The 27,128-nt window shown below is 43.4% G+C and overlaps 1 protein-coding gene across 3 annotated transcripts; it reads left to right on the forward strand.

The window, feature by feature from the left end:
• Window positions 1-70: 70 nt before the first annotated feature.
• Window positions 71-26,914, forward strand: mfn2 (mitofusin 2). 3 transcript variants are annotated; one of them, XM_080764296.1, is made up of 18 exons: window positions 71-358; window positions 3,173-3,354; window positions 5,037-5,172; window positions 6,079-6,241; window positions 8,574-8,698; window positions 9,226-9,334; window positions 10,191-10,298; window positions 12,478-12,631; window positions 13,309-13,376; window positions 13,477-13,598; window positions 13,805-13,931; window positions 15,860-15,964; window positions 18,394-18,496; window positions 19,542-19,765; window positions 20,415-20,570; window positions 21,214-21,410; window positions 23,428-23,562; window positions 24,982-26,914. In XM_080764296.1, exons 2-18 carry the CDS (start codon window positions 3,177-3,179, stop codon window positions 25,049-25,051), a joined length of 2,280 nt encoding a protein of 759 aa, XP_080620422.1. In that variant the 5' UTR covers window positions 71-358; window positions 3,173-3,176; the 3' UTR covers window positions 25,052-26,914. The 3 variants fall into 3 exon arrangements, with proteins under 3 accessions (XP_080620422.1, XP_080620421.1, XP_080620423.1); XM_080764295.1 differs by lacking the exon at window positions 71-358 and adding an exon at window positions 646-1,201; XM_080764297.1 differs by lacking the exon at window positions 71-358 and adding an exon at window positions 1,482-1,665.
• Window positions 26,915-27,128: the final 214 nt, after the last annotated feature.

Consider the following 27,128-nt stretch of genomic DNA (forward strand, 5'->3'; position numbering starts at 1 on the left):
AGGAAAAACAAACGAAATGAACCGAAAAGCAACGAAGAAGCATTTTATTATTTGACAAAGTAGAGCGCGAGAGAGACGCAGCAGCAACTGCAAGCCAGGTTTCTTTTAATATTATATATAACAAACGTCTTCATAAAGTAGTCAGTTTCATAGTAACTCACTGCTTAACTAGCAGCTTACGCGTAATAATATGTAACTGTGTGACTGTTTGGCAGAAGAATAACCGAAATACGTCGTCAGGTTAGGTTAGTATATAATATAAGGTTAGCTTGAGAACAATAAATAAAGCATTGTTTTAATTTGGACCAAAGATGCAGGAAGCAGCAGACTGGTGACAAATCAGTCCTCCAGATCTACGGTGAGTCCAGAGAGAAACACCTTACATTGTATTATTATTAGTCATACTTTAGCCATGATGTTGGTTCTCACATGCTAACAGGAAGTGGACAGTGGGCGGCTACGTTTTTGTGTCGCGCATATACATACATTTCGTCGTTCGACGGTGAAAATAGCCGATCTACAAGCTCACGGCGCGTCGCGGACTCGACGCACCGTGAGCTTGTAGATCGGCTATTTTCCCGGGGCGCGCGGTGCCGTCGTACGACGGAGGTATATTGAAGCAGGCATCGGTCTTTAGCACTGCGGGCTAGTAGTGTCGGTCAGCAGTGAGTGAGGCACACACAGAGGACAGATGATTACATAATGGGATTTTTTAGGAAGTCCCATTTTGATTTAATGTGGTGAATAATCGATTACATTGCCGAGGATTTACATGTCATGATGTACTTTGTTTGATCGCGGATTGATGAGAATCGATCACGTTTTTGTAACCTAGCCAGAGAGCAGAGCAGCAGCTGCCTGTCATCACTCTGTCCTTCATCTGTGAAAGCGTGTTAAAAAGCCTCTTCTTCTGTGTGTCCTCTTCTTAAGTCGATTCGGACCCTTCTGTAGTTTTTTCACCACAGAACGAGCGATATACTTGATATTTCCTTTCTTTTTAACCCGAAAACATTATTGAGATCATTCTTTAACAAACAAAAAAGCCGGCATCCTCTGGGATTTGTGTGAAAGGTCACTGCTGCTGTCACTGTCTGGGTGCTACTGAGTGGAAATAATGGTCACATCGTCTTTGTATTAACCATCAATTGTTTTGGAGTTTTTTCTGGTTTACTGTATACATCGTTTGCTTGAGCCCAGGAAGGTAAGATTGTTTTACATCCCCTTACTCACTGTACAATGCATTTGTTCTTGGTGTATGACATGTAGTCAGTCTCTTATACTCAACTGTCAGTGACTTGGCCAGATTTGAAAGGGGGCTGGGCCCCCTCATTCCACTCCCAAGAGGAATGGACCCTTAAAGCCAACGCTCAAGGGACCCTAATGCTCCATTTGGCACACTCCTCTGAGTTAAATTAACACTGAGGTCTGCATTTGTCTGTGCGTGTGTTGGACAGACAGTGTTGCCTGCCCTGTAGTGACGAAGCAGGCCAGACAGACCCTGCATCTCCAGGTCCTTGATTGTGATAATTCGGATACACGAGGCTTTATAACATTTAACAAGATCTCATTTGGGGATTTTGTTTCTGCTGTGGAAAGCATAACAGAACAGTCACCAAAAAAGGATAAATTTTTGTTTAATTAGAAGAGGAACACTTTCATATTTGGGTGAGGAACAAATAACAATTCATTCATCAAAGAATGCAATTCATAGTGGCATTTAAGTTAATACAGATCACAGTTGTTTTGCTATGAAACGAATAGATTCAACAGCTTTTTTGTGTGAACAAGGCATGTATGATTTGAAGACTGTTGTGTGAAGGTGACCCACAAACAGGTGTTTGTGTGACTATCCAGTAGCCTGCTTTTTAACTGACCTGACTAAACAACTATACTACTACCGTAATCAGATATTAGTCTGTTATACCCAAAGCCCAATTCTGCTGTTGGGGACATTATATATTTTAGAGTTGCCACTTATGGACTCATGGTGACAAACTTGGGACGGAGACCTGACACTGTGTTGTGGCCAAAGACTTGGCATGGTGTTTTTTTGGCAGGACAGTTGGGTACCGGCACCGCTGCACGTACCACTGTTGCACTTGGTTTGAGGGAGCCTTGCAGTTGCACCACTATCATTTGTTTGACTGAGGACATTGCAATTGCAACATGTGTTTTAATCACTTTAACTATGGCATGTCATAGGTGAAAAAATTCAAAATAGTTTAGAAAAGGTCATTTTCAAATGTGTCAAATAGCAGATGCACAACTACAAGCTCCCAGTCCCAACATACTGTGAACTCATTGTGCTCCCTGAACTACTCCTCAGGGATGTTTCAGCGTGGTAGGCTGTGAGAAGATCTCTGGAAACATCCTGTCTTTTTTATTCCTATGGGAAACACGTACATATGAGCTTGTGTTGTAAACGTGCATTGTCTAGGCATAGGCCTGCCTTTTTACACTGCCGTTTCTGGCCATTCAGCCGTTTACATTTAACAGCTAGTATCTAGAGGGACGCTCAGTGGCTAAAATTAAGAGCAGTTAATAATACAGGGCATTGGGGATAATGGCTTAGTGGCGTGTGTATGGTTTTGTACTGGATCTGTACGTTTGGCCATTCAATATATATCAGACAGTGGTTTTCAACCAGTGGTCCTGGGACCACAAGTGGTCCTTGAGGGTGGTCCCCAGCTAAATGATGGAGAGTTGGCAACCATGCCAGGGACCCTGTCAAATTTAACCAAATGGACCCCTAAGGGTACATTTGGTTCTATTTTACATACTTGTGAGTAAAATTATTGTTAAACATCTCCATTACTTAATTTACAAGAAGTTTACCGAATTAGAGAAATGAAGAATTGTTTCTCTCCACATCAATACAGCATGGAATTGTGGACAACATCTTATCCAACGTTAACAAAAACTAAATATTCAAAGTTTTGGGTCAGATGGGCTAAATCTCACCAAATGGTGGTCCGTGGCTCAAATGCTGAATAAATAATGGACCTTGATATGAAAATGGTTGAAAACCACTGGTCTATATGCAAAGGTGAAGCCAAGGCCCTTGGTCTTCTAAACATGTACTTTACACTACCCCTATAATCTTTTGTGTACCTTCAGAAAAATGTAAAAACATTTCATGTCTTTTTCTTGTTGTGTTCTATATTCCGCACAGTGCCATGTCTCTGGTTTTCCCACGACCCAACTCCAACGTGATCCACAGCAAGAAGGACAAGAGACTGATGGCGGAGGTGAATGCGTCGCCGCTCAAGCACTTTGTCACGGCAAAGAAGAAGATCAATGGCATCTTTGAACAGCTGGGAGCCTACATCAAGGAGAGCTCTTCTTTTCTAGAAGGTGGGGTTCTCTCTTAGCCTCGCATAGCCACTGCCAGCCTTCATCTGCCTTTGCAATGCATATTGCCCCAGGCAGAGTGGGCTCTGTTTTCGTCTAAATGCTAAACTCCTTATCCCTAAACTTCTTTGCCTTTTTTAAACTATTTTGAAAAACATTTTTGAATAGTTCAACTGGCCGATCTACATCAACACTCTGTGAGCTTGTAGATTGGCTATTTTAACTATTCAAAAATGTTGAGCCGAAGTGGTGACGAGCCAACCAGGCTATAGCCAACCAGGGCCCAGTATTCAACTATGTTGCCAAAATAAATCATATTAGTATCTCTCTCACTCTCTGTTGATCCATGGGATCAATGTTGAAAACGGATACAACACTGTACTAACCAGTTTGAAATGCCCTGGGCTGGGGTGGCCATTTGTGTGCACTTTAGAATGGATATTCCACTGTTACTTTCTTAGCGTACGCATGTTTCATGATAAATGTTTTTATGTGATGTATTCCCATGCTTTTTTGTTCTTGCTTAATGTAAGTCGCTCTGGATTAAGAGCGTCTGCTAAATGCCTAAATTGTAAAATTGTAAATTGTAAATTGTAAAATTGTAAATTGTAATGGGCTCGATGCACACACGCCATTTTGGAACTTGGGCCCCTTCCCTACTTCCTTCACAGGTGTTACCGGCGCCGCTGAAACTAATGAAGAAGGCTCTGTTCCATTCTGGTCAAACGGAGTCAGGGTGTTGCTATTGTGCGTCTTGGCTCACTGGAAACACTCTGCTACGTACATCAATGGGTCTCAAAGTGTCCTTGAGTGGGTTCCAAATGGAGTGTAACTCTGAGAGTGTACAAATGGAACCAAATGGACCCACATTTGTACACTCAGAGTTATGGGAAAATGGAAACAGAGCCTTAATTAGTATCATTGGTAACACCTGTGAAGGAAGTAAGAAGAGTTATTCTGTGTGCATATAGCCCATTGAGTAGTGCAAATTATATCACGGTTGACATGGCCATTATCTGTGTCATTTCTTTAGGGCAACAAATGATACAATTCCTTTGATAAACAAGGATATGGGAAAGGCCTCATCATAAACCCTTGACAGCTTTAGGCAAATTATTTGCAGTCAGAGAGGCGCTAGACCAGCTTATGTGCTTTCCACGTGTCTGCAATTCCGAAGCCAAAATACAAAGCGTACACCCAAATTGCTGTGATTGGCATGGAGGAAGTGCTCGTTTTGGTTCACGCCATAACCTATTCTGTCCACCACGGACTGCCAACTCGGACTGCATGCTTATCAATGTACAGGCAACAACAAACGGATGACTCAGCCCATGCCAATGACATAGGCAGGAGGTTGAGTGAACCAAAAACGAGCGCTACCTAGAAGAAATCACATCAGAATGACATACACGTGCGCACTGTGCTGTATGCTGAATCAAATTAAAGTCATGTGGTCGGCCTCATGTCTGATGATTGCACTTAACCTCTCAGTAATTACAGGGTTTTAGCAGCAAAATGCAGGGTTAGGTGTGTTTTCTGTGCATTGGCATGTATTTGTATTCACTGCAACACACTTAAAGTATTTTCATGCAAATTGAAGATGTAACCCGGTTTAAAATGCCCTTGGGAAGAATTGTTGTGACCTACAGCCTGGGCCTGTGCATTTTCTCTCCTTCACATTGCAGACACACATAAGAACGATGAGTTGGACCCGGTCACCACAGAAGAGCAGGTCCAGGAAGTCCGGGGCTACCTGTCCAAGGTGTCTGGGATCGGAGAGGTTCTGGCCCGCAGGCACATGAAGGTGGTCTTCTTCGGAAGGTACTGATTTCAAGGTCAAGGGCCAAATCATCCCACGTATCCTGTTACGCTTGTATACATTCTGTTGAGCAGCAGTTCCCAAGCGCTGTGCTGAGGCACAATTTTGCAATATATGCCATACAAAAGTTACGACTTAATTTCTGTCAGTACGATCATTTCTCAATACAGAAGAGGCTAATTCTGTACCCTACAAATATATATATTTTTTAAATGTTTTTTTGTGGCTTTCGCCTTTATTTTATATTCTTTATGGAGGGACAAGACAGTAGGCTGACAGGAAATGGGGAGAGAGATGGGGGGGGGGGGGGGAAGACATGCAGTAAAGGCCCAGGCCTACAAATATATATTTTAACCCATTTTAGAGGTCACGCATTGGCGATACGACGCATTGTGAGCTAAATTACAGTAGACGTGTGGAACTGATGCTCCTGTTTATGGCAAATTATAACAAGGTCAAACACAGAATAAGCTTCAGTTCCTGCTAGTAGAACCACATGACAGGGAAACGGAAGTAAAGAATATAAGGTCAGAGAGACTGTTCTGCTGTTATCCCAGAACAGTGGTTTTCAACCTTTCTCATATACAGGCACATTATTTATTCTGCATTTGAGCCACGGACCACCATTCGATGAGATGATGCCTCTCGGACCCAAAATTCTGAAGAATATTTTGCCTAACAGGCAAACGTTGATGAAAATGAATTTGTAGACTTCTTGTAAATTAACTTAGTAATGCAGATGATTAACGAACATTTAACTCTTGAGAGTGTAAAATGAAACCAAATGGACCCGTCATTTAGCCTGGGACCACCTGGGACCTCCTCAAGGACCACCGGTGGTCCCCGGACTGGTTGAAACTGTACGTACGTACCGTAACGTATAGTGCAAATGTCGTGTCTCCCATTAGGACGAGTAACGGGAAGAGCTCTGTGATCAACGCCATGCTGTGTGATAAGGTGCTGCCCTCGGGCATCGGACACACCACCAACTGCTTCCTGCGGGTAGAAGGTACCGACGGCAATGAGGCCTTCCTGCTCACCGAGGGCTCAGAGGAGAGGAAGAACATCAAGGTGAGCCTGTCGACAAAACTCTTGTTTTTCTCTCCCCGTATGTTGTGTGCTTGTACATCTGCTATATTTACCGAATGTTTGGAGATTTAGAATTTTGCCAAATGTTTGCCTATTATGAGTTGTGACATGCTCAGATTATGGACAGTAGGATTTGTGTGGTTAAGGTTGTTGTCTTGCTGCTGCACTGTTTATTCTATTTGTCTGTTGTACTAATCATCAGTGCAAACTGCGAACATGATGGAGGACAGGACATTAATACCCCTTTAATAAAAATCTGAAATACCCATTGCCCAATGGGTTGCTTAGCTTTAGTAATTAATTATGCACCGATATTAGTTTGGGTTAGTTCATAATATCTATATGGCGGTGTGATATTTAAAAAACTCAACTGTAGTTACTGTAAACGTTCTTGTTCACTAAGTAGTAGTTTAAGCCAGTATGCCGGCTCCTCCTGTCTACATGTCGAAGTGTCCTTGGGCAAGTCACTGAACCCCACATTGCCTCCAATGAGTCGGTCGGTGTGAGCTTGCCACCATTTGTGTGTGAATGTGGGAAGTGAGGACGCTGGCGTTGACTGTTCGCTGCTTCACCTCCCAATGTATGAATGAATGAACCATTGTGAAGCGCTTTGAGCACTTGGAAAAGCGCTATAAAAATGCAATTCATTACTCAGTACAAGTCACAGGGAAGATCTCAGGTTCCCGCTATATAGAGTACAGTACCCACCAGCAGCAAAGTGACTTCAGTCAGAGCTCCGTTGACTTGTCACTGTTTGCTTAAGGATTATCGTCAGATCTGTCACATGTTTTTCTGTTAAATCCATGCTATGGATTGGCCATAGAGGAGAAAGTGGCTGTAAAACCCACCATGCTTGTCATACTGCTCAACTGCTGACTTGGAGTCGACCGTGTCTTTTTACATCCGCAAACTACTACACGATTACTACTACTTCTTTACGGAGATTGCAGCAGGCAGGTTACAATTGATTGCCAATTTTATTGAAACATTCAATGTTGACTCGGAAGTTCCAAGGGCACTGGGGAACCAAGACTATAGGCCAGCTGGTCGCTCGTGATACACCAGGGTTGGGTTACTAGTTACTACTCAAGGTCTTAGTCCACTTCCTCTCGGGTGCTTCTGTGCTTATACCTACTACTAAGAACGACATTATGTTTAAGGCAGTGGTGCTGACAATCTGGCGTGAGAGTCTCAGAGATTAGTACAAAGTAATACTTTTTTATAGAGTAATAGTATTACTATTACTCTAGCCACACTATTATATAGAGTGTGGCTTCATAAAGTAGGCTCACTGCTCTCCCAACTCCATGCGCTCATAGTTCCTGCGTGTCCCAGATATGACCCACTTCTCATAGGTTAATGCATGGCCCGTGAGCGTTTGGCACACCTGCCTGACTGACTTACAGACAGACTCACATGACCACACTTTACCGAGCCAATTTCCAAACATAGACACAAACATGGCAACTTGAGCTAGCAGTTCATATCTGCATCTGCATTCCACCAGGTCCAATATGTAGGCCAGGTCATCCGACTGCATTCCCTGCACTGCAGCGTGCCTGCAGAAGTCTCATTTATTTTATGCCACTTGCAAGGCCTTTACACATCAGGGGTGTGACAACTAAACGATACCAAAGTGTCCATGCTTTCCAGCGAATATTTTGCAGCTAAAACTATTCATAGATTATAGTTGACGTTGCATTCATATACAGATTGAAGCCTTTATTCACAGATTTGAGGCTCAGAGCTGTCAGCCTTGTTCTGTATAAAACTTGCATTATCAACGATAATATTTACATTATGAGTGAATTTACTCATGACAGGAACAATTGTAAGAAACAAACACCCCAGTGTATAAGGAATGACCATTATAATATTGAGGTGTAATGTAATCTGTCATTTGAAATGACAGTCTTGTAAATATGGATCCATGTTTTGTATCCAGGTCAAAGTGAGACACACATTGCATCATACATCACATTGCATCAGTCTGCCCACCTGGTTAATTTCTGCCTGAGTCATTGTCCACATCTATGTGAGAATCCTGTCTAGAATCAAATTTCAAAGTCCAATTTCAGAGGTCGTGGCAGCTCAGAAGCTATAGGTCATGAATTTCCATACTCCCTCCTGACGTGACATGGCCTATAAACTTGACAGAAACACATCACAGTATAAGAGAAGCTTTGGCCTACTCACTGTACACAGATAGTAGTTCCCTCTTTGCTTTCCGGCAATGTCTCCAATTGAACTATTCTACTCGGTGCTAGAATGCTCTCATCAACGTTTGCCTCCCTCCCCTCTCTCCCATCTGCAGACGGTGAACCATTTGGCCCACGCCCTTCACCAGGACAAGGACCTGGACGCAGGCAGCCTGGTGTGCGTCATGTGGCCCAAAGGAAAGTGTGCCCTGCTCAGGGACGACCTGGTCCTCGTGGACAGGTGAGCTGGACACTCGACACCACGTACTGACACTTGTATCTGTGTATCTGTGTCACCTTAGCTTTTAACCATTATTTTATACTTTAGCTATTATATTGAAAAATAGCAGCGCTGATGAGCCTGTAGATCTGCTATTTTTGATCAAATCTTTGAATAAATATTATTTCACAGCAAACATTTTTAACTTGTATCTTTGCTTCTGGCGGGTCCCTGGAACATTTCTCATGTGGGGGTCGGCGGCCAATTACATATAATTTGACATGAAATAGTTTGAGAACCACTGATAACACTGAAATAGGGTTTTCAGTAAACTGTCATGATTTAGAAGACATTTGTAGAATCTGGTCTCAGGGTTTAATGGGCTAGAGTACAAACCCTAGTTTGGGCCAGATGCGGGTCACATCGCAGCTTCTCGCGTCTTGTCTCTCGTGCCATCATTCGTGCGTGCGAACAATTGTCGTCTTCTCAGCCGCGCATGGTTTGTTTCCAGTCAAACTGAGACAGTATTTTACTATTTTCCTCTACAGCCCAGGCATCGATGTCACCACTGAGTTGGACAGCTGGATCGACAAGTTCTGCCTGGATGCAGATGTGTTTGTCCTGGTGGCCAACTCTGAGTCCACACTCATGCAGACTGTGAGTTGCTTGCACCTACTTGCTGAACCTTGTTCATGTTATGCCGATACACAATCCTCAGTGTCAGTGGTCTCTATGCATACACGCCATTTTGGAAAGAACTTGGGCCCCTTTCCTACTTCCTTCACAGGTGTTACTGATGGTACTAAATGAATGCTCTGTTCTATTCTGGTCAAACAGAGTCAGGGTGCTGCTATTGAGCATGTTAGCTCACTGGAAACACTTTGCTACACCACCAGTGTAACTCTGAGAGTTACCCTTACGGGTCCATTTCGTTCCATTTGTACACTCTCAGCGTTTTGAGGGTCCTTGAAATTAATACACTTGAAAACCACTGTACACTAAATGGAACAGAGCCTTAATTAGTATCATCGGTAACACCTTTGATTGATTGAATTATTCATTAGACAGAATGTATAAACAGCAACAGAGTACAGTCAAACACTCCAAAGGGGATAGCACCAAAATGCCCTATGCAATCAATTCATAGACATACCTGTGAAGGAAGTCCGGAAGTGGCTCGGGAGAAGGAAGAGTTATTCTGTGTGCATAGAGCCCATTTTAGTTGGTGTGCAAAAGAAACCAAATGGACCCTTATGGACGTCGGACACTGATAGGATATAGATAAAGATAATTAAATGTAGCGCTGTAAGTAGGAGAGATGCAGCAACTGAACTGACAGTACTTGTCTTAACAAAAGCTCACATCGCAGCAACATAATATGAAAATGTATTTTCTTTCCATTTGAAGCTAGAGTTCCAGATGTTCCAATTTTACCATTGCTTGACCACTGCTCCAACACAGTATTTTGATGTTTGTTTATCCAGAATGTGTATTTTTGCCTGTCTTTCTGTAGGAGAAATCTTTTTTTCACAAAGTCAACGAGCGTCTCTCCAGTCCTAACATCTTCATCCTGAACAATCGCTGGGACGCCTCGGCCTCCGAGCCTGAATACATGGAAGAGGTGGGTTAGCTTTTAACCCCCGTTCTATTACTGAGGAACAGGATTAGCATTCAGGTGCTGGACAATGATGCCTTAAATTGAAGAGCCCTATAGCCATCCTTCAGTATTTGCGTTGTCACTCTTAACCAGGTGGCTCTTAAAAGGAAGTTGCAGGAATACAGGATGTCACTGTCGTTGTTCTATTGATCACCAATCCAATCCCTTGTTTAATCACAAATGTATCACTGTATGCTGGGGAGGTTGTCTTTCATTTCTGAGGAACTGAAAGTGACAGCAGCCTCGTATTGCCACTTACCTTTCTACCTACTTTTATCAATTAGAGCTGTTAAAACTGATTTATATTATCTATTTATTCAAATTTTTGTATGAAGCAAAGAAAAAGGAAAAGAATCCTAGCTCCCTCCCTGCTACTCAAGTGCGTTGGTGTCACTTTGACTTCAGTTGTGGCATTGGCTGAATGACCATTTTCCATCAAACCATTTGAACGTTGCAAATTGGCTATTCTTAGCCTGTAGAGAGTAGGCTAGAGCAGTGAAGCTATACTTAGCCCCGTCTGCCTGTCTACCCTAAAAAGGCCGTTAAGAAGCTATTAGCATTATCTGCTATAAATCCGTGGAGTAGAACCGTGGACCCTGGAAATGGGTTATGTGTGTGGGGGAAGGGACAGAGTAGTGTCGAACCCTGGGAACTGGGAAGGTGTTGCTGTGCGGGAACTGGGAAGGGACAGGGTGAGGTATGTTTGGCGCTCAACCTGCTCTTGTATTGGTTACAGGTGTCTGGTTGCTCATCACATGAACCTTTAAAGGTCACCTTTCGTTTCTGCAACATACGTGACTTGGCGTCTTCTGTGCAGCCTTTATCGATGAAACGATGATACTGGGCTCACATCAAGCAGATGTCTGTTTCTTTCTCTCACACAAGGTTATTGTTAATCTCTATGTATGATTAGGCAACTGCTATGTAGACGAGACAAAATTAACACTTGGTTAGGGGTGTCATCCTACACAGATGTGAATACAGAAACGGAAAGCCGATTTCATAAGCAAACTGAAAAGTATGCAGGAAAAAAAGCTCCCAATCAACCATTGAACGATCAATTATAATATAAGTCTTGGGTCTGAGAGGCTAAATATACATCAAATGTTGGCTTGTTAGATTTTCAAAACAAGCCACAGCAGTTTTAAAACGAGCCCAAAAAGACCGCAACCCGCGACTCGTTATTCTTTCCCGTAACTCTGGGGAAAAAACAACTCTCACTTGAGATACAGACACACCAGGGCGGCGTCTACCATTCTATGTCTATGTGCCAGACTCGTCTCGCGTGGACAATTACTTCTAGATCCATGACATTGCCACACATGCCATTTGGAAAAACGGACTCATCGTGTGCCCGATGATGCGGATGATGAAATCCCATGTTATTGAACGTGTTATTGATGTGTGGAAACGGGTGTCTGCCACACGCTCAGGTTTCTTTCAGAGTTGTAAATGCCTGATTTACACTTGGTTGTGCAACACCGTCCGCCACACACAACTAAGTATAAGTCAATGAGTTCAGGGGTGATGACACAGCAGGAGGAGATTAAGGAGCCAGGTGAGAGCAGCTTATTGTGATGCTTGGAGTGACTAGTACAGTAGCTCCTGAGCCTGTCTAGGGCTGCTGAACTTGAAACCAGGCTCTACGTTACACTAAGGCCTTCAACGCTGTTAGACGTACAAGGTTTCTTCGACTATGCATGCACCTCTTGGTACCACAGCACCTCTAGTGTTGTGATGTCAGAACAGGCCAGCTCCATATTGGGCAGGGGCCCTGTCCAGAGCCCGGGCAGAGGCCTTTTGTGGCGGTTCTGGGCCTGACCGACTTGACACTGGGCACTGCACTCCCTGCGGGCGTGTGGTACACGTGTGTCGAATTTGAAGTCGGTGGGGCGAACGGTTCTCAAATGAAGTGGATTACAGACGTATGTACAGACAGACAGAGATAGATGTACTTAGTTACTTTCCACCACTGCTGTTACTACAGGTACACCCCTGCGCTCATGCTATTGTGTGCACTGTGTATCCATTGTAGCCCATGAGATGGTACAGTTGAGTAGGATTGTTATTAGAGGGATTATAGTTTTAGTAGGAACGAATCTCCTGACGTCGTCACCACCTCCTCTCTCTGCTGCCCCCTCAGGTCCGCAGGCAGCACATGGATCGCTGCAGCAGCTTCTTGGTGGAGGAGCTGGGCGTGGTGGACAGAGCCCAGGCCAGTGACCGCATTTTCTTCGTCTCCGCCAAGGAGGTCCTACAGGCCAGGGTGCAGAAAGCCCAGGGAATGCCCGAAGCAGGTGGGCATTCACATTCCACGTTCTGTTTATTAAATTAATTTATTTTCATATTCAGAGATACATTAAGTGAGACACAGAGTAACAAATATACAAAAAAAACTAAACAAAGCAAACACACACCCATGAAGAAAACAATAAATCAAGACAACCAAACAAAACAATGAAATGATAATTAAAAGGAAAAAAAAAGGAAACTCGGTATACAGATCAGCTCATGGTCACAGGTTATTATTATTTTCAGATTTGAAAAAGTATAGTATATCAGAGATCCAACGGGAATGTGAGGGAGGATATGTTATTTTTCCAGTGGAGCACAATAAGACGTCTTGACAGAAGACTCGAGTCACAAAAGCAACAAGGTCTGATTGATATTTAGGCAGGGGGTGGTTTCAGGAAGAACACCAAATGGGGAAATAATAGGGTATGGATCTATGGGCAACTGTATGAAAACACATTTTGCGACAGGCTTCTGCTTCACCATACAATGATTATACAACAGGTGCCGTAAATACACCCAGCTAATTGTAAGCGTCTCTCTAAGGGGTGTTTAGATCCAAATAATTACCGTAGAATTGTGTTACCAAAAATACTACAAAAATATAGTAAATGTAGCCTCCTTGTGTGAGACAAAGCTTTTAGATGTATTTGTATAACAGTCAATGGTGGTATCGTTTCAGGTGGCGCCCTGGCAGAGGGTTTCCAGGCTAGGATGTTTGAGTTCCAGAACTTTGAGAGGCGCTTTGAGGTAAGCTGGTCCTATGTATAAAAAAAAGAATGGCACCATAACATGTCTTGTGCCTCAACGTGTGTGACAACAATCCTCTGGGTGCACTGTGCTGTGTTAGGAGTGCATCTCCCAGTCTGCAGTGAAGACCAAGTTTGAGCAGCACACAGTGAGGGCCAAGCAGATCTCAGAAGCCCTGCGCCTAATAATGGACTCTGTGCACATATCTGCTCAGGAGCAAAGGTGAGGACGTGGCTTGTGACTGACTGACATAATCATAATAATAGTAAACAAGCTTACACTGTAAAGAATCTGTGTGTAGGAATGAACCAAATAGACTTGTAAGAGTCTGATTGGTTTCATGTCACCCTAACCATTCCTGTGCTCCTAAATAAGCATATTGTTGGACTTTGTGAATTCCAAAGTGTCCTGTTTCCATGCTCTCCCAGGATCCACTGCCTAGAGACCAGGGAGGACCGTCAGGACCGCATGGAGTTCATAGACAAACAGCTGGACCTGCTGACTGTGGACTGCAAAACCAAGATCAAGAAGATCACAGAGGAGGTGGAGAAAGAGGTGACCGCTCAACCCGTCACAAAAACACCATCTGAAAACTTAAGACTTAAAAAGCTTAAGACTGCAGAGGTTAGGGTTAGATTTAGGGTTATGGGTTAGTAATAGTCCGACAACGCAACCAACCTCCGCATTTCCGAGTTTCCTAATCGCAGCCAGTCGGCTCAGTCGAGCATGCTGGCTCGATTGCATTAGACTGATAAGTAACCTACTGGTGCTTATCGCTTGATTTCTGTCCACTAGCAGCGACAGACATGGTCCTCTCAGTCTACACCTGGCTTACCTCCCACGAACACCAGCCAATTGTGTTTGCCTGCCTGGCCAGGCTAGCCTAGATACCCAGGCTTTCATTTCGTCTGCGCGAAAAATGAAAGCCTGGATTTGCGCATGGGCTGCACTGGTCTAAAAGTGGGATCGCTCCAAATGATGTGACGTCAGGGCTCTGAGCGGTGTGACCCCTCAAAATAACACCGTGAGGAAATTATTACCAGTGCAATTCAAACGAGGCTATGCGAGGAAAATGAGGAGAATGGCTGAAGAACCCACCACACCGTCTAAGAAAAAACCCAACGTGTGCCGACTCTGTGGAAATAACTTTGACAGTCTGTTAGAATAGTATACTCCAGCAACCACGTGGTTTCTGCTTCTGGTCGACACAATAACAGTGCTGCACTGGGGGGGGGGGGAGAGACCGGGGCTGACGGACAGATCGGTGAACCAATCAGGGTGCGCGTCGTATGTATGTAATGTATAGCTCAGGCTATGGTCAGGCTGAATGCACTGCAGAATCTGCGGGTGGGGAGGAACCCCTGTGCCACCCGAGCGCCCTAGATCACATTTCCTTTGAAAAGCCAATCTGTTTGGCTTCTATTTGGTTTCTATTCTGGCTTTTGTTGTGTGTATTCATCCTGTGAAGGTGTGTGTGTGTGTGTGTGTGTGTGTGTGTGTGTGTGTGTGTGTGTGTGTGTGTGTGTGTGTGTGTGTGTGTGTGTGTGTGTGTGTGTGTGTGTGTGTACACTTGGAACAGTATGGCCATGGGTTGTTCACCATGGTCATGGTGGCAGTATTTACACCTATTGACATTAACACCTATTGACAGAGGAAGTTCAAATAAGGGCGTCTATTTCACTTTCTCTCTCTCTCTCCATGTTCAACTAACTCTAATGTAGTGGCCATAAAGCACCGGTCTGACACTCTCATATACGGTCATCAACCTGATAAATATTTTTTTAGGTCAAGCTATTTTGTCATATCACAGAGGATAGGGACAGTGTCATATCACAGAGGATAGGGACAGTGTCATAACACAGAGGATAGGGGCAGTGTCACAGCCACTGACGGCAACTACTAGACTACAAGCTTGTAGATCTGCTATTTTTCAATAGCTAAATTATAACATAATGCTTAAAACACCAAAAGGGGTAACTTCCCGCCCAAAATGGGTTAAACATGTTCTAGTCCATAGGGATGTCCCGATCACGTTTCTTTTGTTGCCATTCCGATCATTTGCTTTTGCGTATCTGCCGATACACATTTTTCCTGATCCGATATTTATATTTCTATAGAACACTTATTATGCCATATCTCACATTAATATCCAGTCTAATATCATGATATGGATATAATTTTGATACTAGGCATGTCCGTTTTTTTGTATGAAAACGACATGATCGGCACCGATTTGCGTGATTGGATCGGGACATCCCTTCTATAGTCCAGCAAGCTCTTTATTTGGTGTCCTGTCCATTCCATCTTGAATAATGTTTTGCTCTAGTTGGCAGGCATTTTATACCCATGCATTATGTGGTGGCCGTGTTCCTTGCATGCTCAGCCGTGCTGGCATCTTTCCTTTCACAAAAGCCCCGTGGACGAACACCGTCTTTTATTTATTTTCCCCAACTGTGCCTCTTACTCTTTGTTTGCACACATAGGTGTCCAACAGCCTGGCGGAGGAGATAAGGAAGCTGTACGTGCTGGTAGACGACTTCCATATGGACTTCCACCCCTCGCAAGTGGTGCTGAAGGTCTACAAGAATGTGAGTTGGGACACAAGTCGCGCGTGTTTGCATGCAAGAGTTTATTGTGCTTGATGAGGGGTGGGAATAATGCGCTGCTCTCGTGATGCCTTCCAGCACCTTACAGAATCCCACTGAACCAAGTACCGCTATTGAAACTTTGATAAGGATTCCAATCAATTTTTTAAAAAGTATATAAATGAATGAAATGTTAATCAGAAAGTGTTGAAGAGATCCGGGGGAAAATGTTTTTTTTATGTCGCTGCAATGTAGGACAACATTGCAATAAGCCAGTGGCTGCCTGTACACACACACACACACACACACACACACCACACACACTTTCTCAGTGACAATTATTGTTCCTTTACCAACTAATCCCAATTAGTCATCTGTGTAGTGGAAGTGCTCAAGTCATGGAGACGCCACACTTAGTAGTATTGTCCTGACCTGTCCTGACCTGGCCGCCATTGCCAAGCGACTGCCCTCTCTTTACCTCATACACGCACCGTGCTCTGTGCTGGGACCTCTCACCTAGTGAGCACCTGTTGACTAGGTTCAAAGGCATTGTGTTGAATGCTCGTGTTCATGTCCAATGCTTTCCATGATGAGCACTGGTCCTCCCTGTGGAAAATGTAAGGAGCACCAGACCAAATTTAGGAGCGCCCCTTAAATTATTTATTAGACGTATTTTATGTATTTAAATTTTAAATTGAAAGCAATGATTCCCCAAAGCATCAAATCGAAATTTCCAAAGCCATGAACAAGTAAAGGAACACAACTGCTGCATTTAAGGCGTTTGTCTTTTATTGCAGGTTAACTGCACTAAACTGATCTTTTATAGACATTTTCCTATGCCCAAAGCGATCTATTTAATAACTAAGTGTGTTCCAATGCTTGTTTATGCGCTTCAATATTTTTTTTGCAACGTTGATTTTTGTTAGTCTGGCATTTCACTCTAGAAGTGAAAATAATAATAATAATAAATATCATACTGTAGGCTGATATACTTTTAGATATTTTGGCTTCCTTTACCCCTTCCTATTCCATGCCATTGTGGCAACCCCGTTTCCCTTTTAAGCCAATGTTTCATTAGCTAGTTGATATATTTTTTTAAATCTTCAATTATTTATATTGCCTTATCCACTGTTGGTGCTGCACTTGCCACCCAGCGGACGCGCCAGTTCTATTCTTTCATTAGCTGGTTGGTTTACACAGAACACTGTGTTCCAATCCATCCAATGTTGTTATTATTTAATCACAAGCCCTTTTTAATACTTAACACGATTACATATTTATAATCCAATTTAAACTGATGTCCTTATTTTGGGCAATGGGCATGTAGGTGAAAAAAATTAATGCAATTAAAAATATCAAAGATCTGCTATTTCCCCCACTTTTGTGTAGCAATGTCATATGACAAAAGTATAAAATGGATTAAAAAATATATATATTTATGAAGCGACATGAAAAGGTGAAATGTTGATACAGGTTTTATGCCCAACAGCAATTAAATACAGCAAATAACTTGTTGCTTTACTGTTTAGTTTCCCATTTGGCTAATGATTGTTTGGCAGATAGAGTTGTCCCTGCATGTCCCCGCATGTAGGTCAACTGTGACGTGTGTGTCTATGACAATCCTATTTCCTTCTTGTTTTGACTGCAGATGTTCCCTAGGTGAAATTCCACTGTACTGTCTGTCTGTTCCTCGCCTGAAATAAAACTACATATACTGTTGTATAAAAGCGCACACACACACACACACACACACACACACACACACACACACACACAATCTCTTGAACTTGTTTATTTTTTTTGTGGGGGAGGACATTTCAAGTAGTGAAGCAGTCATAGACATGAATGCAACAAGGCAAATGAGAAATGCACATGACATTTTAAGCTTACGGTATTTATTTATGTTGTCAAACGTACTGAGAAAATGTGTAATTAATTAATTAAAGACCTGAGGCCGATTCTTAAAAACAATCTTCTAAATCAGTTTTCTGAAATGCCTACGTTGCTATATATCACTGCTGTCAGGCAGAAACCTCTTATCCCCCATATTTAATATTATTTTGTAAATTAATGCCTTGTGCATATACTACAGTGTCACACACAAGCATCAAAAGTAGCAAATCCACAAGCTCGACATTTTTCTAATCTTTTTTTATTCTAAGAAGTAACCCTATTGCTCATACAGTATGATGAGGTTTCCACCTGGTAGACAATATTATATAGCTTATAAAAACACCCTTAAAAGTAATCGATGGAACAGTCCCCAAGAAAATAATCGATAGTTGCATTCCTGGGTGTGTTCCAAGCAAGGCTGCTGGAATTAGAAGGTGAACAAATTTCACAGTATCCGTAATGCCAATACAAGCAGGACCTGATCAAGGCAATTTTTGGAGCCTAACGTTTTGCTGTGTTTTTTTGCTGTGTGTTTCTAGGAGCTTCACAGGCACATTGAGGAAGGCCTGGGCAGGAACATGTCAGAGAGATGCTCCACCGCCATCACCAGCTCCCTGCAGACCACACAGACTGAGATGATCGGTACGATCACACTGTCCCTCTGTCACACCCATACCAGTGTTGTTTTTGGCAGCAAATTTCTATTTTAGTTTAGTCACAGTCTTTGGACTGAGAGTTAATTTCGTTTTTGTCATATTTTAGCTTTTAGTAGATCGGCTATTTTCAGCATGCAACCAAGTCTAAAATGACATACTGGATCTCTTGTCCACTAGTCCCTTCCTAACATTTTAGTCTTTTTATTTGTTGACGAAATTGTCAATATATTTAGTCTTAGTCATCATAGCTTAGTTTTCATTTAATTGAGCTGAGCTCTTCTGCTCTGAGCTCTTCTGCTCTTTTGCAGTTTTGACTTGACTTGACTTGGATACTAGTGAGCCAGGAAATCGAAGGCAGAGAGAACCGTCTGAGTTTTCGTCTTTAGACAGAGTTTAAATTAAATGTGGATACTGCTGTTAGTATATGAATATTGTGTTGAATAACCCTGTAGGCACCACAACACACCCGTGTCTGGTACTATTACTGGGAATACCTTTTCTTTTACATTTTGCTATGAATAAATGCAAATGTCACTCGGACCACCTCCTGAGTCCTGAGGTGGATGGAGCAATTGGATCTCATTTGTAACCAGCTAAAAATGGAAATGGTTTTGGCGGTAGCCGACATGCAGGGTAGAGAGAATGACAACTCACTCCACACGGCACAACAAGATCACAATTACACAAAGCCAGCGAGGACACTCGATGGATGTGAAACAGAAATATATGGTTCCCAAACTTTTAAGCCCGTGACCCAAAACAGAAATCTCCTGGGACCCAAACTAGTGAAAATAGCAGATCTACCATGTTGTGAGCTTGTAGATCTGCTATTATTTCACCACTACTTTTGTTAGAATTTATGGAATTTCTTCCTTCCTTTTTCCTTTATTTCTTCATGAAGTTACTGGGGAAGAAAATGCGTTTATGGTTTAATTCATGGGAATGTTTTGAAATAATAATAATTTAAAACCAAATACTTGTCTCTTCTCCCTCTCCACTCTCATATACCCTGTCTCATTCATCCTCCTCAGAGGGTTTGAAGCCTCTGCTTCCCGCTCAGGCCAGAGAGCAGGTGGACAAGCAGGTGGTGCCTCGGCAGTGTTTCAGTCTGAGCTACGACCTGGCCTGCGACAAGCTGTGCAGTGACTTCCAGGAGGACGTAGGCTTCCACTTCTCCCTGGGCTGGACCATGGTGGTCAACCGCTTCCTGGGGCCCAAGAACGGGCAGCGGGCGCTCATGGGCTACAGTGATCAGGTAAAACAGTGTTTTTTACAACCCTTTTCATATCAAGGCCCAGTATTTGTTCTGCATTTGAGCCACGGACCACCATTTGATGACATTTAGCCTCTCAGATCCAAGACTAAAGAATATGTCCACGTTGAGGTAGTAGGTATCTTAGGAGAGCCTTTGAATGTAAACTACACTACTCACTGCATTAGCAATGTGAAGATGAAACTGTCGATAATAGTTACTATCTGTCGATAGTAACGCCAACCAATAGCGTGGCATTTGTCACACTTTAATCCAGAATTTCACACAATTGTTCCTCGATTCTTAATGAGGATGGAGTGAGTTTGGTTCATGACTAAAATTGGACTGCAACTATCGATTATCTTCTTTAGAGATTATTCTTAAAATAACTTTTTGGATTAATTATATAATCAGTGTTGTTTTTATATAATTATTAAATATATAATAACCAATTAAGCCCTATTTTATATTTTGTCGTACAACAGTTTCGTGCAAATAGCCTGTATACAAACTTGTATTATAGATCTGCTATTTTCTAAAATCAATGATTTTATACAAATCGATCCCTTTTTGTCATGGATAACGGTTGCACCCCCTAGGCAAATAGCCCCTGTATTGCTTGTCTCTTCACTGTACGTCCTGCTCTGTGCAGGTTCCCCGGCCCATGGCCCTGACGCCGGTCAGCACCAGCATGCCTCCCTTCCCTCAGAGCTCCCTGACCCAGGAGGAGCTCATGGTGGCCACGGTGACCGGCCTGGCCTCACTCACCTCCCGCACCTCTATGGGCATCATCGTGGTCGGCGGCGTGGTAAGCAGACTTGTTTTTTGGCAGCAAAATTCTATTACTTCGTTTAGTTTTAGTCATCTGAAATGTTTTAGTGTTTAGTGTTTTGTCGACTAAATATCAGACAATTCTAGTCGGCTAAATCTACAGTTGTAATCGTAATGGCTGATTTTACACAGTAGCGTAGACTCGCTGAGACTCGTTGTGAGCTTGTAGATCTGCTATTTTCAGCATGCAATCAAGTATAAAATGACTTACTGTCACTTACTTGTCTTACTTATACTGGATCTTTTGTCCACTAGTCCCACTAGTTGCAAACATTTTAGTCTAATTTGTTGATGAAATTGTCAATATATTTAGTCTTACTTTTAGTCATCATGTAGTTTCCAGTTAGTTTTCGTCAGTGAAAAAGGGTAGTCGATGAACATTTTTCGTCATAGTAGGCAGTAGTCGATGAAATCAACACACTCATTCACACTCAACACTTTCAGAGACGGTGACTGATTCGTTCTTCTTGAGCACACGAAACCTGACGTCCCTATACTGCTGAGAACATTGTTGAAAATCACTACCAAGCCCCCCAGGCCAGATCCGTGGTAGAACAGTGACGTTGCCGTCGCCTTGTGGTCAGACTAACATCCTCGCTCTTCTCTCTCCCCCCCACAAGATCTGGAAGGCGGTGGGCTGGCGTCTGATCGCCCTGTCGGTGGGTCTGTACGGCCTGCTGTACGTCTACGAGAGGCTGACGTGGACCACCAAGGCCAAGGAGAGGACCTTCAAGAGGCAGTTTGTGGAGTACGCCAGCGAGAAGCTGCAGCTCATCGTCAGCTACACCGGCTCCAACTGCAGTCACCAAGTTCAACAGTAAGTCAGCTACACTGGCTCCAACAGTGAGTGGACTGCTGCTCCCCCTGCTGGTTGCTTTAACACCAGCGCCATATGTACCAAAGCTGGGGCGCCGCTTGTAGAGTGGTCCAGGCGCATGCCACAGATAGGCTCTGGCCTGACAGCATGTCGCATGTTCGAGTCCCGTTCATGACGACCTTTGCTGCGTGTCTCTCCCCTTTTCTCCCTCTTTCCTGTCTATCTTCACTTGAAACAATCAATAAAGGCAGAAAAGCTAAAAACAAATCTTTAAAATAAATTTACCAAAGCTGGTCAGCGGTGCTGCTGACTAGGGTTAAGACTCGGTTCTAGTTCAGACCCGGTTCAGAGATTTAAGAACCAGAATCGGTTCCATGGTATTTGGAACCGTTTCTGGAACCGCTTTTCATCACACAGTCAGAGCTGGTATGTGGACTTGACGTCTGCAATGCAGTTACTTTACCAGTGGTTCCCTGGTTTTTCATCTCTCTGTCCCTTTGGTTCCATTTGTACTCTTACAGACATTTAAGGGTCCATTTGGAACCACCTATAGGAATCGTTTAAGGGAACCTAATGAATCGGACCCTTAAAAGGGAATCGTTAAGAAACCGGAATCATTGAAACCCTATGGTCTGCTCACCATGCAAATTTATGTAACAGGACAGGATTACCCGCGATCCGATCCTATGTATCCAGTGTAGATATTACGTTGTGGCTCTGCAAGCTGTGATCTATGACAAGCTATATCTATGACAAGGGGTGTGTGTTTGTACAACACAGCCAAACAGAAATTTTATTTTTATTTTTTTATTTTTTTATCCCACGATTTTGTAACCCATTTTTCACCCCTGTTTCAATCATCTAATGTGATCCTGGGCTCTACACACCCTCCACCAACCTAGTCCCCATATATGGGGGACAAGGGGAGAGCAATGGACTTGAACTCATGCTTCCTTCATGCTTGAGTGTCCAAGTTGCTCCTTTACACCTGACAGAGGGGAGTTTCCCTGGTTGGAAGTAGTGCATGGAAGGAACACGTTATTCCAACCAGTTCCTTTCCCCTCCATCAGGCGCCCCGGCTGGCCAGGGGGAGGCAGTTTAGTGACCAGGATTACTGCATGTTTTTTGTGAGGGTACCTACCCTAGGGGACACGGGGAGAACATGCAAACTCCACACAGAAAGGCCCTTTCGCCAACCCCGCCTTCGGGTATGGGCACTGATGACGCGGAGGAGGAAACACGCCGCCAGCACCCACAGCGTGAATCGAACACAGGACCTTCTAGCTGTGAGGCGACTACCAACTGTGCCACCGTGCCCCCTCAAATTTATTTTATTTTTTATTCATAATGTTCAACAAAACAAACACAATTAAATCAACAATTATTAATTGTCAAGTAAAATGTCATAATCGTGACTGCTCTGATAATGTTTAACCTGCCAACATGGGTCCCTAACGCCCTGTGTCTCTCTTGTTTAACCTGCCAACATGGGTCCCTAATGCCCTGTGTCTCTCTTGTTTAACCTGCCAACATGGGTCCCTAACGTCCTGTGTCTCTCTTGTTTAACCTGCCAACATGGGTCCCTAATGCCCTGTGTCTCTCTTGTTTAACCTGCCAACATGGGTCCCTAACACCCTGTGTCTCTCTTGTTTAACCTGCCAACATGGGTCCCTAATGCCCTGTGTCTCTCTTGTTTAACCTGCCAACATGGGTCCCTAACGTCCTGTGTCTCTCTTGTTTAACCTGCCAACATGGGTCCCTAACGTCCTGTGTCTCTCTTGTTTAACCTGCCAACATGGGTCCCTAACACCCTGTGTCTCTCTTGTTTAACCTGCCAACATGGGTCCCTAACGCCCTGTGTCTCTCTTGTTTAACCTGCCAACATGGGTCCCTAACGTCCTGTGTCTCTCTTGTTTAACCTGCCAACATGGGTCCCTAACGCCCTGTGTCTCTCTTGTTTAACCTGCCAACATGGGTCCCTAACGCCCTGTGTCTCTCTCTTGCGTGCCTTTCCCAGGGAGCTGGCGGGCACCTTCGCCCAGCTGTGTCAGCAGGTCGACGTGACTCGGCAGAACCTGGACGACGAGATCACAGACATGAACAAGAAGATTGAGCTGCTGGACTCTTTGCAGAGCAAAGCCAAGCTACTGAGGTAAGACACTCTTGTACGTCTTGTATGTCGCTAAATGTTCCGATGAATAAAAAATGGTGGTCCCTGTGTTGTAGACGTGTATAATGCTTTATCATGGTTCGTCCGCAAGTAACAGTTTTCGTATTGACTTGTGCTTTTCGTTTGAAATGTACCCATTCTACATTCTGTGAAATACAATTTTCTACAATCACTACAAACAACGCAGCATGACTTTCGTCCAATGAAAAGTATACCAATTTCACTGTGCACTATATCGGTGGTTCTGAAACGTTTCCGCCGACCCACATCTGAAAATATGTTGTTCCAGATGTCGGGTCAAGATGCGTCTGTACAGATATGGGTCAAGACTGGAATGTGCTGTGTGCAGTGCACGTTATATGACTAATAATGCTCATTTGACCATGGCTCTGTGTAACAACCCGGTCATTTACCTGACGTTGAGTCGCAAGTCAACATGAGAAGTAATGCAATGCGTTCATCCGAACGTAACGCTTGTGAATAAACGCTCTATGTGCGCGATATGGACATAAAACGCTTTCTGTGGATGTGCAACCATGACAACAGAGCAGATCCTATAGCCTACGGGTAGCGTAACCATGACAACAGAGCAGATCCTATAGCCTACGGGTAGCGTAACCATGACAACAGAGCAGATCCTATAGCCTGCGGGTAGCGTAACCATGACAACAGAGCAGATCCTATAGCCTGCGGGTAGCGTAACCATCACAACAGAGCAGATCCTATAGCCTGCGGGTAGCGTAACCATGACAACAGAGCAGATCCTATAGCCTGCGGGTAGCGTAACCATCACAACAGAGCAGATCCTATAGCCTGCGGGTAGCGTAACCATGACAACAGAGCAGATCCTATAGCCTGCGGGTAGCGTAACCATCAAAACAGAGCAGATCCTATAGCCTGCGGGTAGCGTAACCATGACAACAGAGCAGATCCTATAGCCTGCGGGTAGCGTAACCATCACAACAGAGCAGATCCTATAGCCTGCGGGTAGCGTAACCATCACAACAGAGCAGATCCTATAGCCTGCGGGTAGCGTAACCATCACAACAGAGCAGATCCTATAGCCTGCGGGTAGCGTAACCATCACAACAGAGCAGATCCTATAGCCTGCGGGTAGCGTAACCATCACAACAGAGCAGATCCTATAGCCTGCGGGTAGCGTAACCATCACAACAGAGCCTGTGGCCGGTTATACGCCGCAACTACCAAACTCAAACAGAATTCACAAAAACGAATAGTATACTATTACTATGTTCCGTAATGCAGCTTTAATTAATCCTTGTAAATAATTGTTTTATGCAATTTGAGCTTTGCATGGGTGGTAAAAAAATGAAAATCAGCTTTTGGAATGAAATCAAGCGAGGTCATATGTTACATGGGTTATGTATTTTGTCGTGGCAGAAACAAGGCGGGTTGGCTGGACAGCGAGCTCAACATGTTCACACAGCAGTACCTCCAGCAGGGCCGCTAAAGACCCGAGCAACGCTCCACCGCGGCGCTGCCTGTGGTTCACCAGGCCTGGATGTACAGGCATAGGGACAGAGGAGCTACACCATAGACACAGACCACAGGGTACCATTCTAGACCACCCTCTCCCCTCTGCCAGTCACTCACTCCCATGCAGCCATCGTATTTATCCTTTGCAGTGATCCTCTTTTTGTTTCCTTGTGTGAAAGAGAAACTAAAATGTCGTGGCTTGTAAAACGAAAAATGGGGATTTTTATTTGATTGCAAATAATAACCCTTTCTGCCATATTTGACTTGTCAAGGGGGAGGAATTGTACATACAGTAGCTCATCATTGTTATTGTCTATTTAATATGATGTTATGCCTTGAGGAAAAGTGCCACCCCGATGTAATGGCTTTATGAGGGTTACTGGAGGTAGTTTATGAGCGAGCAAGGAAAGAGAAACACCTCTGTCTTATGTAAATAGAGTAAGATAGTACATACGTTATTTATTGCTACAAATGTACTACTGTGTAAGGTCAAAATGTATCACTCTATTCCACGTCTGAAATGACAAAACTCGCCCCACGAACTTGCACAGGGGAGACATTTGCGGGGATGTCGCATTTTCCCCGTCACCATTTCTTTTGTCATTATGTATAAATGGGCCGTGTGACAAAAAGGTCATATTAATCACAGTCTAGATTTTCAAATGCTGCACATAATTTGAGCGATTGTGATCAATGAAATTACGCATTTTGTTCCATGTATCCTTGTTGTGTATACCTACAAACATTGGCTCTTCCCCTTTGTCAGCGATTAAGTCCTAATCATCTTGCTCATAGTCATTGAAAGAAGGATCTAAGAATGACACTTGCAGGAAGCTAGCAATGAGCAGTGAATCTAGGTATTGACTGATTACCATTCCAGTAGGTTTGGCTTCTACATTACAATTGTAATTCCTCAAGTATAACTATTGGGGAATAAGCGTGGTACACTACACAAATATAACAGTAAGAGGCGACGGGCATAATAAGTTTACCTTCGATTCACGCAGGCCAGGTGGCCACAGCTGATTGCTTTAACTGGTTCCCTCATTTAAGAGGCTTTTATTTAATCGATGCACCATCCTACAGTATGTCAGTCAGAAAGAATATCAAATGTTTGCCTCCCTAAAGCCTTGAACCCAAAAGTGCGTGATATTTTACAGTAATACACATTTTAGTTATGTCTACACTAACACTGTCTGCTGAAAGGCTTGGATTATTCACATGATGTAAATGCCTCTGTCAACGCCTCTTTGTCTCCTGAAAAGTCACTTTCAGAGTCTATATTCTGTGGTATATTTAGCAATGCTTTTATTTTACCATTGAGTTTGAATGGGTTTGTTGAGTATTCAGTCCGACAGCTATGCTTTCTGGCACTTCAATTGCAATGTCACTGTTATCTATCAGGTAACTATAGCCATTTCAGCATTGGTTATAGTTCATAAGTAAGTGACATTAGATCTTATATATTAAATGAAACAGGAGTTTGTTTGCACTGGGCTGGAAAGCCACAAATATGCTGAGTTGTGTCAAGTCAGTAGGAGGCTTTGTGTAAAGAGTTTTCCTGAGTGAGGACATGCACTTTATATTTTTGCTGCTTTTGTTCCTTATTTTTCTTTTGTTCTTTTTCTTCTTTTTTCTCTTCTTTTTTTTTACTAAATGATTTCCTTTTTCCAAAATGCTAAGCCAGAAAGTCGATGGCATGTCCTATGTGAGATACAGGGAACTTTGAGAGAGATTGTACATGTAGGCCTGCATGCTGTGACTCTTGTAGTTTGTTGTGTAGTTAACTGTCGGCAAAGAAAGGATTGTGAAGAAGAAAATAAACGTGACAAATCTGTTTGATATCATGTGTTAGTTTGAAATATGTGAATGTGGCTTGGGGGGCGGAGGGGTCACTTACAGTTAGAGCTGAACTGAAGTGACTGTCACTGAAAAGAAAAATGTCACAATGCTTTATCAAGCATGCCATAGGGGTTAATAGTAGTATAAATCATCACATTTCCCAGTCTGTGTGTGTGTGCATGTATGTTTCTGTCTGTTTAGCAAAATTA

Source organism: Protomyctophum bolini, assembly GCF_963924005.1.
Source record: "Protomyctophum bolini genome assembly, chromosome: 5".
NCBI lineage: Eukaryota > Metazoa > Chordata > Actinopteri > Myctophiformes > Myctophidae > Protomyctophum > Protomyctophum bolini.

Coding starts and splice junctions, on each gene's coding strand:
- mfn2 (XM_080764296.1), top strand. CDS start 3,177: ATGTCTCTGGTTTTCCCACGACCCAACTCCAACGTGATCCACAGCAAG. Junction 15,965..18,393: donor TGCTGAAGGTCTACAAGAAT/GTGAGTTGGGAC, acceptor GTGTGTTTCTAG/GAGCTTCACAGGCACATTGA. Junction 21,411..23,427: donor TGCAGTCACCAAGTTCAACA/GTAAGTCAGCTA, acceptor TGCCTTTCCCAG/GGAGCTGGCGGGCACCTTCG.